Below are 18661 nucleotides of genomic sequence, written 5' to 3' on the forward strand. Positions count from 1 at the left end.
ACCAGATAAAAGAACCCATGGGCAGGGTGCAGTGGCTCATGCCTGTAATCCCAGCACTTTGGGAGGCTGAGGCAGGCGGATCATGAGTTCGGGAGTTCCAGACAAGCCTGACCAACATGGTGAAACCCCGTCTCTACTAAAAATACAGAAAATTAGCAAGGCGTGGTGGCAGGTGCCTATAATCCCACCTACTTAGGAGGCTCAGGCAGGAGAATCACTTGAACCTGGGAGGCAGAGGTTGCAGTGAGCCAAGATTGTGCAACTGTACTCCAGCCTGGGCAACAGAGCGAGACTCTGTTTCCAAAAAAAACCCATGAACTTAGAAAATGACATAAAGAAAACTTTAAAATTAGAAAAATATGGGGCGGGGCCTGAAGCGCTGGGGCGGGCGGCGCGGCCATGCTTATCACGCTGTGCTGCCTGTACCTGTGGGTGCGCGGGGGTCCCCGGCAGCTGCGCACGTGCAGGATACAGTGTGGCAGCTGCGTGCCTCGTGCTACTCCCTCACCTTCTGCGTCAGCGACAGCCAGTTCATTGAAGACTTGAGCAAGTGGGCCCTATGTCTTGTGTCTCCTTTTATACTTGAAGCAGAACACATAGCATTTGTGACAGAGAGCATTTGGGTACAAAGTGAGACTTTGCAGAGATCATCCTCCTCTTCAGAAACAATTGTCAAGTGGTCCGACTGTTGTTTGCCATTAGCTTGCAGACCTGGGGATCCTTATCGGTTAATTGCGGAAGCAAGTGTGGACAGCTTCAGCAGGCTGGGCGTGGCGTTCATGGAAGATAGACTCCACATGGATAATGGTCTGGTACCCCAAAAGATTGTGTCGGTGCACTTGCAGGACTCCACCCTGAAGGAAGTGAAGGATCAGGCCTCACACAAGCAAGCCCAGATCCTAAAACCGAAGCCTGAATCTTCTTTTGAGATTCAGCCTGAGCAGGACGGTATGGAGCATGTTGGCAGAGATGACCCGAAGGCTCTTGGTGAAGAGCTCAAACAGGGGAGAGGCAGTACCGGGAGTGAGCCTGCTGGAGACAGTGACAGGGGAGGGGGCCCCATTGAGCATTATCACCTCCACCTGTCCAGTTGCCACGAGTGTCTGGAACTTGTGAACAGCACCATTGAGTCAGTCAAGTTTGCATTAGCAGAGAACATTCCAGACCTTCCCTATGATTATAGCAGCAGTTTGGAGACTGTTGCTGATGAGACTGGCCCTGAAAGAGAGGCGGGGAGAGTCAACCTCACTGGAAAGGCACCGAACATCCTCCTCTATGTGGGCTCCGACTCCCAGGAAGCCCTCGGCCGCTTCCAGGAGGTCCAGTCCGTGCTGGCCGACTGTGTGGACATTGACAGTTACATTCTCTACCACCTGCTGGAGGAAAGTGCCCTCAAAGACCCGTGGACGGACAACTGTCTGCTATTGGTCATCGCTACCAGGGAGTCCATCCCCGAAGTCCTATACCAGAAGGTCATGGCCTATCTGTCTCAGGGAGGGAAGGTGCTGGGCCTGTCTTCATCCTTCACCTTTGGTGGCTTTCAGGTGACAAGCAAGGGTGTGCTGCGGAAGACGGTTCAGAACTTGGTTTTCTCCAAGGCTGACCAGAGCGAGGTGAAGCTCAGCGTCGAGCAGTGGCTGCAGGTACCAGGAAGGCCCCGGAGAGCGGCTCAGCCCCGGCGGGCTCCAGGGCCACCTGGAGAATGAGGACAAGGACAGGATGATTGTGCGTGTGCCTTTTGGAACTCATGGGGGAGAAGCTGTTCTTTGCCAGGTACTCAGGGCAGCGTGGATTTGGTGATCTTTGCATATCTGTGGGCATCTTTGAAAGGGAATATGCCTTTTAAAGCTACATGCTTAAAAGTTTCAGGAGTTTGTGTGCTGCAGGCTGTTTTTGACTGTTGGCTGGGAGCTTTTGCTGATAGTGAGCAGGTTTAGTTTAGTTTGGGGCTTTCTTGAAAACCCTGATTAACCAAAAGACTTGTGAGGAAGGAACAAGGCGGGTGTCAGGGATAAATGAGCTTGCTGGTTAACTGAGGCTTAGTCAGAAAATGCTTGTTTGGTTCTTTACTAGTAATGATCTTTCTTAACTACACCAGTCTGCTTTCTTGCCTCAGAGTACCCCTTGGTTAATATAATTGAGCCTTTATTTAACGTAGGAAGTTAAAACCATCAGGGTCATGATTCTAGATGTCAGTGACCACCACGATGAAACACTACAGTTGATTGGCAAGGTAGTTTGTGTTAAAACATCTTCAGGTTCCCAATTCCTTTCTTATGTTTTGTCACTCTTCCAAGTGCTGAAGAAAATCTTCAGATAAGAGAATATTGATCCCAGCTACTCTGGAGGCTGAGGCAGGAGAATTGCCTGAACTCAGGAGATGGAGGTTGCAGTGAGCCGAGACTGAGCCACTGCACTCCAGCCTGGGCAACAGAGTGAGACTCCATCTCAAAAAAAAAAAAAAAGAGAATATTGAAGTTACTTAGATTTGTGGCATAATAATACATAGGGGAAAAAAATGGAAAGAGGAGGAAAGGAAAATGCCCTGCTGCCGCTGAGCATGGAGGCCAAGATCAAGCAGGAGATCACCGAGGGGGAGCTCAAGGCCTTCATGACAGTGCCCAGTGGCAAGAAGGCACCCGCCATGCGCAAGGTGCTCCACCCCTGCCGCTTCTGCAACCAGGTGTTTGCCTTCTCAGGGGTGTTGCACGCCCAGGTGTGCTCCCACCTGGGCATCTCGCTGTACCAATGCAACATCTGTGACTACATTGCTGCCGACAAGGCCGCGCTCATCCGCTACCTGTGCACGCACAGCGGGGAACAGCCGTACATCTGCAAGATCTGCCACTACCCCTTCACTGTCAAGGCCAACCGCGAGCGGCACCTGCGCAAGAAGCACCTCAAGGCCACCCGCAAGGACATCGAGAAGAACATTGAGTTCCTACATCAGTAGCAGTGCGGCCGAGGTGGTGGATGCCTCCTGCGCCCCAGACACCGTGTGCCGGCTATGCGGAGAAGACCTCAAGGACCACGGCGCCAGGCGCATCCAGACGCGCACGCACTGCGGCCATGGCCTGGGTGGGGGCCACCAGGGCCGCAAGCCCTTTGAGTGCAAGGAGTGCAATGTCGCGTTCACGGCCAAGCGCAACTGCATCCACCACATCCTCAAGCAGCACCTGCGTGTGCCAGAGTACAACATCGACAGCTACGTCCTGGCCGCCGACAGCCTGGGCTCTGCAGAGGCCCCACCCGCTGAGGCCTCCGGGCACGGGGAGGATGGTGGTTGTGCTGCCATTGGTGACCGCAAGCCCCTCAGCACCTTCCTGGAGCCCCCAAACGGCTTTCTTCACAGGGGCCCCACCCAGGCTCCACCTCCCCATGTCTCAGTAAAGTTGGAGCCTGCCAGCAGCTTTGCAGTGGACTGCAAGGAGCCCCTGGACTTCTCTCAGAAGGGCTTGGTGCTGGTCCAAGTGAAGCAGGAAAACATCTCCTCCTTTCTGAGCCCTTCTTCCTTGGCCCCCTACGACTGCTCCATGGAGCCCATCGACCTGTCCAACCCCAAGAACTTCAGGATAGGGGACAAGGATGTGGCCGCTCCGAGTGAAATCAAGAAGGCTGAGCAGGAGGCAGGGAGCAGCGGGCAGCCCTCTCCCTGCCCACCACCCTGCCCTTCTCTTCCCGTGGCTTTGGGGCCCAGCAGGATCCTGGAAAGCCCCATGGCTCCTGCACCGGCAGCCACCCCAGAGCCTCCAGCACAGCCCCTGCAGGGCCCCGTTCAGCTGACAGTCCCCATCTACTCCTCAGCCCTGGTCAGCAGCCCTCTCCTCATGGGCAGCTCAGCCCTCCTGAGTGGCACAGCCTTGCTTCAGCCGCTGAGGCCCAAGCCCCCCTACTTTTGCCAAAGCCCCCCGTGACAGAAGAGCTGCCGCCACTGGCCTCCATTGCTCAGATCATCTCATCTGTGTCCTCTGCCCCCACCCTGCTGAAAACCAAGGTGGTGAACCCAGGGTCCACGAGCACTGGCAGTAACACCACAGCTTCAGACAGCTTAGGAGGCTCCGTCCCCAAAGCTGTCACCACCACCACTGCCGCCCCGGCTGCCACCACCAGCTCAGAAGAGTCCAGCGAGCCTCCTGTTCCAACCAGCAGCCTAGAAATTGCCTCTCCCACCGAGCAGGGCCCATCGGGCGCCTCAAAGAAGAGGGGCCGGAAAAGTGGGGTGAGGAGCCGACCCCGTGCCAACAGTGGCAGGGTGGACCTGGACTCCAGTGGAGAGTTTGCCAGCATCAAGAAGATGCTGGCCGCCACTGACACCAACAATTTCAGTCCATTTCTGCAGACAGCAGAGGACGACATTCAGGACAAGGTGGCTGGAGCCCCGGCCGACCACCATGGGCCCAGTGACAAAGAGCAGGGCAGTCCCCCAGAAGACAAGTTGCTGAGGGCCAAGCGGAACTCCTATGCCAACCGCCTGCAGAAGATCACCTGTCCCCACTGTCCCCGGGTTTTCCCTTGGGCCAGCTCCCTACAGAGGCACATGCTCACACACACTGACAGCCAGTCAGATGCGGAGACAGCGGCAGCCGTGGGCGAAGTGCCAGACCTCACCTTGCATGACGGAGAGCAGCCGTCGCAGGGCACCACTGAACTCCATCATGTCACAGGCTAACGTGGAAACGGCCTCGCCTGTGCACCAGCAACAGCAGGGGCCCAGGAGAGCCGTGAGCCGCAGGAAGCGCCTGACACCGAGGAGAGCACCGGTGACGCCGATGGCGCAGAGGAGGACGCGGCCAGCAACCAGAGCCTGGACCTGGAATTCGCCAGCAAGTTCATGGACTTCAAGCTGGCCGAGGGCGAGGGGGAGGCGAGCGCTGAGGGCGCGGCCGCTCAGGAGCAGAAGCTCGCCTGCGACACCTGTGGGAAGAGCTTCAAGCTCCTGGGCACCCTGAGTGGCCACCGGAAAGTGCACGGCCACCAGGAGCCCAAGGACGAGAAGGGTGATGGAGCTAGCACTTCGGAGGAGGGGTCCCAGCCCGCCCCTGAGTAGGAAAAGCCCCCCGAGACCCCTGAGGGGGTGGTAGAGTCGGCCCCAGGAGCCGAGGAGGCCCCGGCAGAAAAGCCCTCGGAGGAGACTGAGGGCCCCTCCGACGGGGAGGGCGTGGCTGAGAGGAGGTCCTGGGAGAAGAGCGATGATGACAAGAAACCAAAAGCGTGGCCAGCAAGGCAGACAAGAGGAAGCAGGTCTGCAGCGTGTGCAACAAGCGATTCTGGTCGCTGCAGGACCTGACCCGGCATATGCGCTCCCACACAGGGGAAAGGCCATACGAATGTCAGACCTGCGAGCGAACCTTCACCTTGAAGCACAGCCTGGTTGGCCACTAGCGGATCCACCAGAAAGCCAGGCACGCCAAACACCATGGGAAGGACAGTGACAAGGACGAGCGGCGTGAGGAGGACAGCGAAAAGGGGTCCACCCACAGCGGCAGCAACCCGGTCTCAGAGAATAAAGCTGAGCGGGCTCCCAACGCCAGCAACCACATGGCCGTCATCCAGAACCGGAAGGAGGGCTTGGCCAATGCCACCAAGGGCTGCAGCCACAGGGAGGAGAAGGTCACAGCAGGGCGGGCATTCAAGCCTGGCCGGGGTGACCTTAACCCGGAGAGCCCTGCGGCCCTGGGGCAGGACCTGCTAGAGCCCTGCAGCAAGAGGCCCACCCACCCCATCCTGGCCACGGCTGACGGTGCCTCGCAGCTCCTGGGGATGGAGTGACAGCCTCAGTCCCCCTCAGCACAGACAAAAGCCAGCAGAGCAAAGCGTCGCAAGTCTATACTTCATGGGATTTCCTCGGTGCCCTTCGGCTGTTGGGGATTAAGAGAGAGTAAGTGCGAGAGACAAGCAGGAGTGTGGCCGCTGCTCAGTGCCACAGCCTTACCGCAGTCTGCGTGGGCGGCCCCAGCCCCTGCCGATCCCAGTGCCTTCACTACTTACCGGATCCCTCCGTATCATCATGGGTGTTACAGTTTTCCAAAATGACTTCTTAAGACAAACATTGTAATGAATTGTCTGGAGAGGACCTCTTCATTTGAGCACCAGCGTTATTTTGTATTGGTGTGTGTGAGCTTGTTCTTGTGAATCTGTGATAGCACCCTTTCTTCTGTGAGCTGGAAACGGAAAAAACATACCCTTGGGTACCCATAGCCAGTAACTGGAAGAAAATGATGTGAATTTCATGTAAATGACCAGAGGAGAGATGCATAAGATAATTTCTCAAATAGACATTTTCCTTTTTTTCTGTGTGCTTCACGGTGAAGTTGTCATCTGGTCCTTGGTATTACAGGATGTGGTTGATGAAGGTTTCCAATATGGTTTCAAGCCAAAACCAGGAAAGAGTCTAGCTTCAGCCTCCTGTCCGTTTCCACTCTGTCAGCATTAGACATGGTCACTGTTCAAGTTTCAAGACATCCATTCTTAACTGCAGAGAAGAGTTACTCCCCTGGCAACTTAACCTATGGAAAACACGCACGGATGGCATGTATTTGATTGTCCCCTTTCCCCTTCAGTATGTGTATTATTAATAATATTATTATTATTAGTTCATCAGTTTGCTGGTCTCTGCAGTCAGCAGAATCAAATGGGCAATATTTGTCCTGGGAGACCTGTGCCACACCCAGGTCCCCGAGTAAACGTGTGCCTGCGGCTGTGGTTGGCACCTTCGGGTGGTAGCTCTTCTACTGTACTGAGACAAGCCTTTCTTCTGTCACTGCAGAATTTGGCCATGAGCAGTCTTCCCAAGCATGGCCCAGAAGCAGCTCAGACAGGGTGGAGTGAGGCTGTGTGTATTCAGGGAATGGGCATCGAGAAGCCAGGGTTGTTCCCGGAGCACTGCAGAGATGGCTTTGGAGAAAGCAAAGCAGTGGCCCAGTGACCAGGCACGTTATTCATGAGCGAGGTGTCCCCAGCCTTCCCGCTAAGCCCGATCCAAGCCTTCCCCAGCTGTGCTACTGTCATTTGCAAAGCAAGGAAATACTACTACTGGTAATAAAACTACACACGCAAGATGTCATAGGTTTATATTTACTTTCCTGTGATGTGGGGTTGGTGCTTGAAGATAAATGTGCTGTTTCTAGTTTCTTAACTAGGAGCCCAAACCCCTGGGAGCAAAAAAGCAGAATTCTTTTTACTCATGAGCATCCTATGCAGGAAATAGACTTCCCTTATTGTCACTGCCCGCAGCGAGGAGAATACAGCCCACTGCAACTGAGCTTCTGGTCTCTAAGCGGAGACCTCGGGGCAGGGGGAGCCCAGTCAGCCTGCTGCCCGGAACTCCTGGCTTGCTGCAGTGCGTGGAGCCTCTTGCCTTCCCCTGGGGAGGCACCCCTGCACCCTAGCTTCCTTTCCCAGGCCTTTTCTCGTCCGACATGCTCCTCCTTTTCTTAGACTTGTTCTCACAGAAACATACACACCCCTTTCTCTCCACCACCTCACCGATTTCTGAAATCCAACCTCCCAGACTTCAAAGGAAAATAGATATTCTTGAGATAATGAAAAGTGATATCTTCGCATATGAAAGGAAAAAAAGGTTGCGGTATATATGACTTTTAACTGTATTAGGGATGTATGAACCAGTTTAAAAACAAGGTTTTATTTAATGTAGAGATGAATGCAAATCAGAACCAATGATTTCTTGGTCTACTTAGTTAAAACCAGTTCATACATCCCTTAGGCTCTTTAAAAAAAATTTTTTTTAAATTGTTATCATTTGGGGTTTCTTGTGTTTTTTCTTTGTGACTCTCCACACTAAACTCTCAATATTGTGGGGAGAAGCTGTGACTAAACTCTGCGCTGCGGTGAGATGTAGCAGTAATCAGCTCCCAGCAACGTGTGTAGCCGGGGCTGCTGCTCGCAATAATCACTATTGATTTAAAGCTTTACTTAGCCGTGATCTGTACCCTCATAGTCAATAAGGTCTTGCCACATTAGAGAGGTGGAGAAATGTATTATTTGTTTGTTGTTTTTGCCCTCCCACCACCCCCCAGGATTAAACTGTGAAATTTGTGATTTGTTTAAACTCTGGGTGAATCATAGCCTAGTTTGCATGTCCAGCTAATTTGTTTCTATACATTTTGTTTGATTCTCTTTCTCCTCTCAGGGCTTTTACAAATATCCATATATATACAGAAGATCCATATGGATCTTCTGAGGTGCAAGTTTTTTCTCTTTTTTTTTCTCATTGATTAATGAACATGACGCGGAGATTCAATCACTACATGAAACGCCTGGCTGTGAAAACAAAAGAAAATCCAGAGTACTGTTTTCCAAGCATTGCTGGGGAAGCTACATAACAGTCGGATGCCAGTTTCAGAAAGATTCACTGTACATTCTGACCCTCTGTTCATCTCTTTCCTCTCCTCTTTCTTCAGAAGGAAATTGATCCTAGTGATTTCAGCCCATGAATTAAACAGGAAACAATAATTTGTAGAATTCATATTTTTCTAAAGGGAACTTAAAAACTGCTGCTACATGTTATGTACAAAACTAGTTTATGCCACATGAACAGAGAATCACAAGTTTGGTTTGGGTACTTTTTGTTCCTCTTTATATTCAGTTGTATAGAACTTCCAAATTCAGAATGAGAAGAAAGCTGTTCTGTATCAAACCATCTAAGCAATAAATGTTATATTTTAAAAGCGGCAAAAAAAAAAATGGTTGGAAGACATTGTCAGTGAACCTTAGAAATGTGGACATTAATTAAGGAAAATTAAAGTTACTCTTGTTATTTATGAAAATAATGCTGGGGTTATGTTGGAAAATTTGTTGATGTTTGAAGGTCATGCCTATTGAAGTATTTATGATAGAAACTATATAATCTGTAACTCTACAAATTTCCAGCCAAAACAAGTAAGCAAATGAAATAGGGCAAAGTGTTAAAAAAATTTTGTTTGAAGATTGTGTGAAACTTTTTTGAAAAGGAAATAAAAGAAAAAATTGTATAATTAACACAATTTTTAAGATGCCTAATTTTCTAATAAAAACTAGGCTTTTTAGGCTAAAATGGCCACTTTTTATATATGTATATATGTTTGTGTATATATATATATATATAAAATTTTCATATAAATTCATATATATACTGAATTTTCCTCCAGCAGCATTCCTTTAAAACTCAAAACTGCCAAAAGAAGTCAAGGTACACATCCCTTGGGAATACCGCTGTGATATGTAAATTGCAGAGCAATCAAAACTCTACCTCTCCACCTCTTAGGGTTCCAGCTAGGCCTGAAAATCAACTTGACATAAAATACATCATCAGGAGAAAAACCACACAAGTTTAATATGTTACATGTGACATTGGAACCCTCATAAGGAGACGATCCAAAGAGGTGACAGAACTTACGTTCTTTTGTATTAGGCTGAACAAAGAGAGGTAAATGAGAAAAAGTAATTATGTATGCTGGTAAACTATGGGAAGATAGGTGTTATTTTAACAAGGTCTGTTTTTACAGAATGTTCTGAGGCTATGAATACCCATCAAAGAATGTTCCTTTTCTCCTGGTACAGGGGGGGAATATTTCATGTGGCAATTCTAATCTTCCTTCCCCAAGAAGAAAAGGAGAAATCAGAATGCCTTTCTTTTATTTTTTTAGAGACAGGATCTCACTCTCTTGCCCAGGCTTTGGAGTGCAGTGACCTGATCATTGTCCACTGCAACCTCAAACTCCTGGGCTCAAGTGATCCTGGTGCCTCAGCCTCCCCAACAGCTGTGACCACAGGCGTGCACCGGAATGCCCTTCTTGTATCTGCAGTTTTGCAAGTGCCTTTAGCATGAGGTAATTGTTATGCCAAAGTGGCATACGTTGGGGTGGCATATCCTGGCACCCTTCAAAATAAAATGGTAGAAAACGGAGCACAGCATTACTGTATAACAATATATACAATGTATATATGACCACTGCGTTTACTTCAAGAAAAACAAGAAAAGCAAGACACCTTTTCAAAAATACAGAATACAGAAAAATACAACACAAAATGAGAAAATGGTTATCATGCAAATCATGCATCTCCCAGAGATGAACATAACATTACAGAAACATCGTTTTACTACATTAGATATATTGAGCCTGTTTTTTGGTCAATATTATTTTACAACATCTATCAATTCTTCTATGAAATGAGATTAAAAAATGAGATCCTATTCACACAGTGGCAGGGGGAGGGGGTATGAGGAGGGAAAGAATCAACAAGAAGTTAGTGCGATCCATGTGAACACAGGTGCAAAGCTTCGCTCCTCCGCGCCTTTCCTAAGCAGCGCTGGTCCCTGTCCTCCTGGGGATCTGATCCCCAGAGCCCAGCCTGGGCAGCCTGTGGGTGGGCCTGAGTGGCTGCCTCGGACTCCAGAAGGCTTCCCCCGTGGCGTGCCCCACGCCCTGGCTGCGGAGTATCTGGTCGAGTCCCTCACCTCGCTAAACCCCGGTGACCCAGGTCTATGGGGTGACTCAGCTGCTTGCTCCCAAGACCACCATGAATGAATCTCCATCTCTCCTAGCTGGCAACCAGGTCCTCAGTGATGGTCAATTCCTAGGGGTCACAGATCTGTCTTCTTATTTGGACTGAATTTCCTGTCTTTGCAAAAATAGACCCTACTCCCTATCGTGTAGGCTTCCTTTGGGAAAGACAAAAATCAAACAAACAAAACCAGAGACACCAAAATCAAACAACACAAAACACAAGTTGATAGGTTTGACGTATCCTTCTTCTTTTTTTTTTTTTTTTTAATTAGATAGAACTTTCTCTGTAAGAACCCTTGAACCTTTAATGCAAAAGCTGACTGTGACAGTTGTGGCAGTGCAATAAACCGGCAGCCCAGCCTGATTTCTTTCTTTTATGCAAACAGGATGTACTTTATGTGAAGCTGTGGAAAATCACAAGCAAACTGTACAAGTTGGCATTTCTGATCCCCCTTAAGTTCGATGAAGCACTTAAAAGAGTTTATCCTGTTTCTTTTATGTAGGTGCATGTAAACACTTTTTTTTTTGGAGATAGAGTTTCATTCTGTCACCCAGGCTGGAGTACAGTGGTGCAATCTCGATTCACTGCAGCCTCCACCTCCCAGGTTCAAGCGATTCTCCTGTCTCAGCCTCCCTAGTAGCTGGGATTACAGGTGCACACCACCACACCTGGCTCATTTTTTGTAGTTCTAGTAGAGACAGAGTTTAGCCATGTTGGCTAGGCTGGCCTTGAACTCCTGACTTCAGATGGTCTACCATCCTCAGCCTCCTAAAGTGCTGGGATTACAGGTGTAAGCCACCAGGCCCAGCCGAAAACTTTAAACTAGCAAGGAATTAGTTCTAACAGGCTTTTTGTGTGTGTGGAATTTTTAGGGTTTTCTACATATGAAATTCTGTCATCTGTAAACAGAGATAATTTTACTTTTTTCTTTCCAATTTAGATGCCTTGTTTTTCTTGTCTAAGTGCCCTGGCTAAAACTTCCAGGACTATGTTGACTAGAAATGACAGAAGTGAGCATCCTTGTCTTGTTCCTGATCTTCGAGGAGAAGTTTCAGTCTTTCACCACTGGGCATGATGTTTGCTGCAGTCTTTTCATACCTGGCTTTTTATTATACAGAGGTAGTTTTGAAGTCTGATCATGTTAAACATCCCTTACTTTTTATTGTGTCCAATTACATAATTATTATTGGTGCTTTCACACTCCCGATAAGCCAGGGTATATACAAGAGATGCTACTTGTTTACAAACTGTTTTACATCAACATGTCTACAACTTTCAGGTAATTTCCAATTTAAACCTATAGCAGGTACCTACCTTTTATGAACCCGGTAGCTTACATTTGAGTCAGAAGCAGCTTAGGTAAACATGTGCACAAGTCTAAGGATAAAATCAAGATGACTTATTAGTTACTTCTTTTTTCTTACGCAGTGCTGCTGAACAGTAACACACAAAGAGCAAACAACTCAGGGTAGGATATGCATTACATCATTTGTGTGGGCCACTTCCCAGCCTCTTCACTGCCTGCAGGATCCACACTCATCCAGCTCCCCACTCACTGAGGAGGCCACAGGGGCTCACCGTCATTCGGTCCCTGCTGCCCTCTGACCCTGGCTCAAAGCATTTCCCAGCAGCTCGCTGCACTCCGGGTGGGAAGCGGCTGTGTGTTCTCGGGATTCTGTCCTTTCTCATGAGCTGCCCTTCTGCCTGGAATCCTTTTCTCTCCACCTCTGCCTCTGCTGAGTCCTACCTGTCCTTTATGATACAGCTTGATTTTCATTCCTCCTTCTCAGATCCCTTTCTTCCTCTACCGTTCTGCCTAGGGTGCTCCAAATATTGGTTGTGTCTAACATAAGTCCTTAAAATGTAGCGCAAGAATCTGCTGTGTGCACTGCTCTGAATAAGCCTTGAGCTACTGCAGGAAAGACCGTGTTTATCATCACTGTCCCTCAGGGAGCCTGGGTATGGCAGGTGGCTGGCTCCCTGGGGGATAGAGATGCTCAGCAATCTTCCTTACAGGCGAAATGAGTTGAATTTGAATTTCGTTTAGCTACCTACCACTCACATAGCCATCATTTAATATTTATTAAGCTTCATTAAATACAGGTAACGTGCGAAGGACAAGAGATGCAAAAATACCAAGGCGAAGACACTGCGGTGGCCTTAATTAACTGCTGGAGTAGAGTTAATGACAAGAGGCAAAGTCAGTGCAGGAAGCAATTACTTTTTAATGACAAGACATTGAGGGGACATTTGATTTGGGCCTTAAGAGATGATCAGAATTTCATTATTCTAGAGTCCAGTGAAGTATTCAAGGCCACGGACATGAAGGGCAGAAATACATCAACTTAAACTGTCATAAAAGGAACATGTGCTCTTTTTAAAAATTAAAACAACACGAAAGAATTTGAAGTCATTACTCCGTAATCCCACACCTCAGAGTGGGATTCTCACATTTTTCTGTGTTGATATATATGTGTATTATCTATCCATATATATGTTTATGATTATATACAGCTTTTGTTTTTATAAAATTAGATCTTACTACACATATTTTCTGCAACTCGGATTTTGGCTCATGCCATAGTCAGCCTTCTATGTTGCTACATTCAAATTGATGAACCTGTAAGCATTATTCCAGAATAGCTGGATGTCCTAGAAATATTTCACAGAATGATCAAAAGAAATGGAATTGATGATTTTCTTGCTCCGTTTATACACACAGGCACATGCAGCCACCTGTGAAAAGGAACCACCCATTCTTTCCACTCAGGACTGGAAACAGACAGTGTCAGGTCCACCCAAGGAAGCAGCTCTTTTACCTCTTTTCATTCTAAATCTGCTTCAAGTAGAGCTTTGTTGAGAAAACAACCAAGCAACCAACCAATCAACCAGCCAACCTGAATCCAACCTCGATGTGCGCATTTATATGCAAAGCAGCAGCTGTTGCACACGAGTTCTCATGAAAGTTCCCCGAATGTTAGTCCATGAGAAAATATCTGGATGTGATGGTATCAAGCGTGCTTTCGTTAGTAGTGTACCAAATTTAAAAAGGATTTTTACCTCTTAAGGACATATTAATACTTTCCTATAACAAACAGGTAGAAATCGGCTAAAGCACACTCACAGCTACTGAACAAGGTCTGTGCTGGTTGGAGCTCTGGCCTGTGGTCTTCCCTGGCCTCTGACACTGTTGCATAACCTTGGACCAGTTCACTTCCTTGGGTCAGATGTCTCTTTTGAGGAAGGAGACCCAGGCATCTGGGATTCCCTCCCCGTCTGTCATCCACTGTGCAGCTCAACAGAAGAGAGAGCAGGCCAGCCGGCACCTCCTGAATCTCCTTCCTGAAAATAACATGCCTTGGTCTTGAGGAAACTCTCTGGAAGACACTATTTTACTTAAAACAAGATCAAACCAGAGACCTTTTCACACGTGAGTCCTAAAGCTGTAAACCAGAACCCTTTCATATGTGAAACTGTAAACAGAGACCTTTTCACATGTGAGTCCTAAAACTGTAAACTGGAACCCTTTCATATGTGATTCCTGAAACTGTAAACAGAGACCTTTTCACATGTAAGTCCTAAAACTGTAAACCAGAACCCTTTCATATGTGATTCCTAAAGCTATAAACTTAAGATTCTTCCATGTGTAACATCTAAAGTATAAGTCTATATAAAGGCAGAACCTTCCTTTATTAAATGAGCTGGGCTTTTGACAAAAAATTACTGCCTGGTCTCCCGGCCAGATAAACTCTTCCCTCCTTTATTCGGTGTTCGAGAGATCCATTTCCCACGGCCGCTCCTGCTACACTTTGAGGAAGACCCGCCCAGTGATTACTGAAGCTTCCTGCAGTTCTAACATTCCTATCGGGTTGTCATCTTGATGCCAGGCTGCAAATCAACCCCACAATTGCTTCTCGGACAGGGATGTTACTACCCATTTCTCTGTGGAAGGAATGTGCAATGAGAACAACAGTAGCAATGACGAAAAGGACAGGACGTGAAGTGCTTGATCCATGCCTCGTGTAAGTTACTGGATCAGAGCAAGATTCTACTTACAAGGTTGACAGAGCTCATCCTCTGGGCTGATTACGTGATTTCTATCATTTAGAAAACCTTGGAGAGAAGAGAACAATAATAAAAAAAGCCTGTTGGATCCGTCCAGAGTGTCTGTCCTAGAGAGGATGCCCCACGCAGCTCTCTAGGCAGCCTCCTGCTTCCCACATATTCACAGGTGGTGTCTCTGCTTCCCTGAATCTGTCCTTCAAAGTTGAAAGAGAAGGCTTCACGTCCCCTTCCCACAACGCCTCACAAACCCCAGGAGCAGAGCCGGGCTCACAAGGAGTCCTTAGAAGTAAGAACTGCCCCTGAATATTTCCTCTGAAATTCTTCACCTTGTCATTGTACCTAAACTTCTGTTTGGAGAGTCTGTTTCCCCAGCACAGTTTATCTGAAGCCAGCAGCCACCTCCACGTGGATGTGGTTAGCAGCTTTCCTCTGAACCCTTCATCAAGGCTGGGTGCTGTGGGTGTGGGGAAGGCAGGATTCAGACAGCTGACCTGTGGGTAACTAAGGGGACAAACACAGGAGGGGTCTGAGAGACCTGCTCTGAGGGGCCTGTCGGTTGAGGCATCCACTTGTGATAAGAAAGATCGACTTGGTTTATTCAGACATTTTGATCGTTGTTAGTCCCAGGGTTTGTAGCCCTAGCAAAATAACTAGCAACCATGAAAGGACGTGAAACATATGAATAAACAGACAAAACGATTTAAGATCAGTCAGTTCAAGAGCCGATTTTGACAAGAAATATTCATCACACGCTCAGGTTCAAACCTGGCATTTGTAATTCAGCCACTAGGTGTCAGGAGAGCACCGTGTGCAAACGTGTTTGACGGGGTCAAACGCTGGTCTTTGCTGCAGGATTGGGCCAATGTATTTTATTTTGAAAAGTGGGCTAGGAAGGTTTTGTGATTTCTGCTTCTCATAACATTTTATTCTACATGTGTTAATAATTTCAGTATTGTCTTTTTCTTTTTTTTTTTTTTTACTTGTTCTCTTTTATGGGTGAGAGTATCATGTGAAAAGCAGTAGAAAGATTTTTGACAAAGCTCCCTTCCCGGGATCCACCCTCCCATCAGCTCCGACCTGAGGCTGAGTCATTGATGCTGGCAGGCACCCTGGCCGGACCCTGAAAGCTCTTCTCCCAGAAAAGAGTTTTTTTCTTTGCTTAAGATCATTCCCTCCAAAATTTTAACATGAATTTGAAAGGGAAAAACGTACTCCATACCCTGTAAGTAGAAACAGATGAGAAAGAAAATCAAATGTATTCAGTTGACACGGTGTCTAAATTACTTGCCTACAAAGCATTTATTCACTCAACAAGTATGGATCAAGGTCTATTTCGAGCAACTGGGATAAAAATAAATCACAGGCTGGGCGCGGTGGCTCAAGCCTGTAATCCCAGCACTTTGGGAGGCCGAGGCGGGTGGATCACGAGGTCAAGAGATTGAGACCATCCTGGTGAACATGGTGAAACCCTGTCTCTACTAAAAATACAAAAAATCAGCTGGGCATGGTGGCACGTGCCTGTAATCCCAGCTACTCAGGAGGCTGAGGCAGGAGAATTGCCTGAACCCAGGAGGCGGAGGTTGCGGTGAGCCAAGATTGCGCCATTGCACTCCAGCCTGGGTAACAAGAGCGAAACTCCGTCTCAAAAAAAAAAAAAAAAAAAAAAAAAAAAAAAAAAGAAAAAAGAAAAGAAAAGAAAAAAAAAGAAATCACAGGCCAGGCGCGGTGGCTCACGCCTGTAATCCCAGCACTTTGGGAGGCTGAGGCAGGCGGGTGGATTACCTGAGGTCAGGAGTTCGAGACCAGCTTGACCAACATGGTGAAACCCCATCTCTACTAAAAATACAAAAATTAGCTGATGTGGTGGTGTGCACCTCTAATCCTAGCCACTCAGGAGGCTGAGGCAGGAGAATCACTTGAACCCAGGAGGCAGAGGTTGCAGTGAGCCGAGATCATGCCATCGTACTCCAGCCTGGGTGGCAGAGTGAGACTCCATTTCAAAAAAAAAAAAAAAAAACAAAAAAAAACAAAAAGAAAGAGAAATCACAGCAGACCTAGCATGTATTGGAAATCAAAGTTAATAAAAAGCTTTTACAAATTTAAAAAACAGCTTCATTGAAATGAAATTTCTTCACGCTAAAATTTACCCATTTGAAGTATATAATTAACCCATCACCACAACGCAATCATAGAACATCTTAATGACCACCCAAAGACTCCTGATGACTATTTGCATCCCACTACTTTTAAAATTCCATTGTTACAGGAAGAGGCACTTGCGGAGAGTTATTTAATATTTAATTTGTTCATTGGAAAAACATGCTTTTCTTCCCTTTGGGAGTGTGTCTCCAAATTACCTATTCAAATTTTGCTCCCAGCCTTTCATCACAAACCATCTGCTGTAATCAACAGATTCCCCTTGTTGTCCCCACAGCATCGTAGGTTAACTCCCTGTTCTGGGTCATTGCTCACACCGGTCCCCTTGTCTAGCACCCTCCGTGGCCTGCTTCCCTTACCCAGATCTTTCCATTGTATGCTGCAGACGAGACTGCTTCAAGTTTCTGAAGCCTCCCTGGCTCTGCCGGTGCCCAGCCCTCTTCACTTCATAGCTTCTGGTTGGTAGAATCTGTTTGGTAGAACCTGAGCATATTTCATTTCTCTGCAATGGAGCACTGAATGTTTTGATGCTGAGCTGACTGGGTACACTCTCTCTTTAGCATTTCTGAACTCCTGGGGCTCAGTTCAAGAAACCTGAGCTGATGGACCAACTGACGGCAAAATAGCGGAAGGAAAATGGGGTCACGGGGGACGCGCTTGACACCAGTGACTTGTGGTCAAGGTTAAGTTCAAAATGAGAGGGGCAAATCCATCTGTGTGTCCAGTGATGCGGAATAGAATGGAGAGGGGAGGGAAGTGAAGCGTGTTGAGGGGCTATTTGCCAAGTTATTTTTCCACACAATATTTTGGTAATTCTAGTAAATTTGCAGACGAGGTAACCGAGGCTCAGAGAAGTCAAGAAACAAGACCAAGAACGTAGAACTGTAAGTCAGAATCCAAACCGAGCTCTCTCTGAATACAGAGGCCTGGCGATTTCCATACACACCTCTGCCGTGTCTCACGAACACCTTTCCCTCCGTGACACTGTTTCAGTTCCCCAAACCCAGGCTATCCCTATAGAGTCACCTTGCACTCTGCTACAGTAGAAAGACATGGGGGGAATGGGAATAGTAAATGACCATCACACAAAGAAGTCGAGGTCGTTACCGTTACCGTAAGTGATGTCTAAGTGCTGTAGGGACTCAAGGGAGGTAAAACCATCCCCAACTGGGAGAAGAACAGCTTCAAGGGAAGTGCATTTGAAATAAACCTGGAAGGCTGGAAGGACAATGCGAGCCGAGGAAACAGTATGCACAAAAGTGACTGTACAGAAAGGGTTAACAAAGCAGGGTGGAGACCGCCTTCCTCAGAAGGGTTGATGGCAAGGTCCGTGTTTGGCTGATGTCAGAGACCCTAGTGGGTAAACGGTTCCCTACATGAGCAGGAAACTCTCCCTAAATGAGAAGAACGGCTCCTGTGTCTGGGCTGCTTGAGCAAGCAATACGGTTTCTACTGACTACTTGCTTTCTTTCTGGAAATCTAGAATTTTGGTATTTGCTAGGCAGAAAGTGCTTATAGGGCCAGCTTCCAGTACTAAGACGGTGGATCTCTAATGAGCTTTCTTGGCGAACAACACTCCAGACGTGTCGGCACACTTGTTGCTGGAAGGGTGAAGTGGATCCTACGGATCCTATGTAATATACTCGGCTGTGACTCTTGGAAATTCACATTTCCTCCAGAATTTACTTCATGTACGTTTTCTCTTTGCTGATTTTGCTTTGCATCCTTTTGCTGCAATAATTTTTTATTTTCCTTTTTTAAAAAAATTGTGCTTTCAGTTCTGGGGCACACGTGCAGAACGCGCAGGTTTGTTCCCTCGGTATACACGTGCTTGGTGGGTTGCTGCACCCATCCCCCGTCATGTCATCTACATTAGGTATTTCTCCTAATGTTACCCCTCCCCAAGAGCCCTCCGTGACCTGCTTCCCTTACC

General features: G+C 47.6%; 1 protein-coding gene and 1 pseudogene across 1 annotated transcript; both read left to right on the forward strand.

Annotated features, from left to right (window-relative positions):
* Window positions 1-399: 399 nt before the first annotated feature.
* Window positions 400-2320, forward strand: LOC101040640 (biotin--protein ligase-like). Its single transcript, XM_039474669.2, is given in 4 exon segments — window positions 400-448; window positions 451-1627; window positions 1629-1773; window positions 2159-2320. Coding segments are annotated over 4 exon segments (1533 nt in total).
* A 198-nt stretch (window positions 2321-2518) lies between these two features.
* LOC101040962 (ras-responsive element-binding protein 1 pseudogene) lies at window positions 2519-5769 on the forward strand (annotated as a pseudogene).
* Window positions 5770-18661: the final 12892 nt, after the last annotated feature.

The sequence above is a fragment of the Saimiri boliviensis genome, chromosome 2 (assembly GCF_048565385.1).
Source record: "Saimiri boliviensis isolate mSaiBol1 chromosome 2, mSaiBol1.pri, whole genome shotgun sequence".
NCBI classification, from domain to species: domain Eukaryota; kingdom Metazoa; phylum Chordata; class Mammalia; order Primates; family Cebidae; genus Saimiri; species Saimiri boliviensis.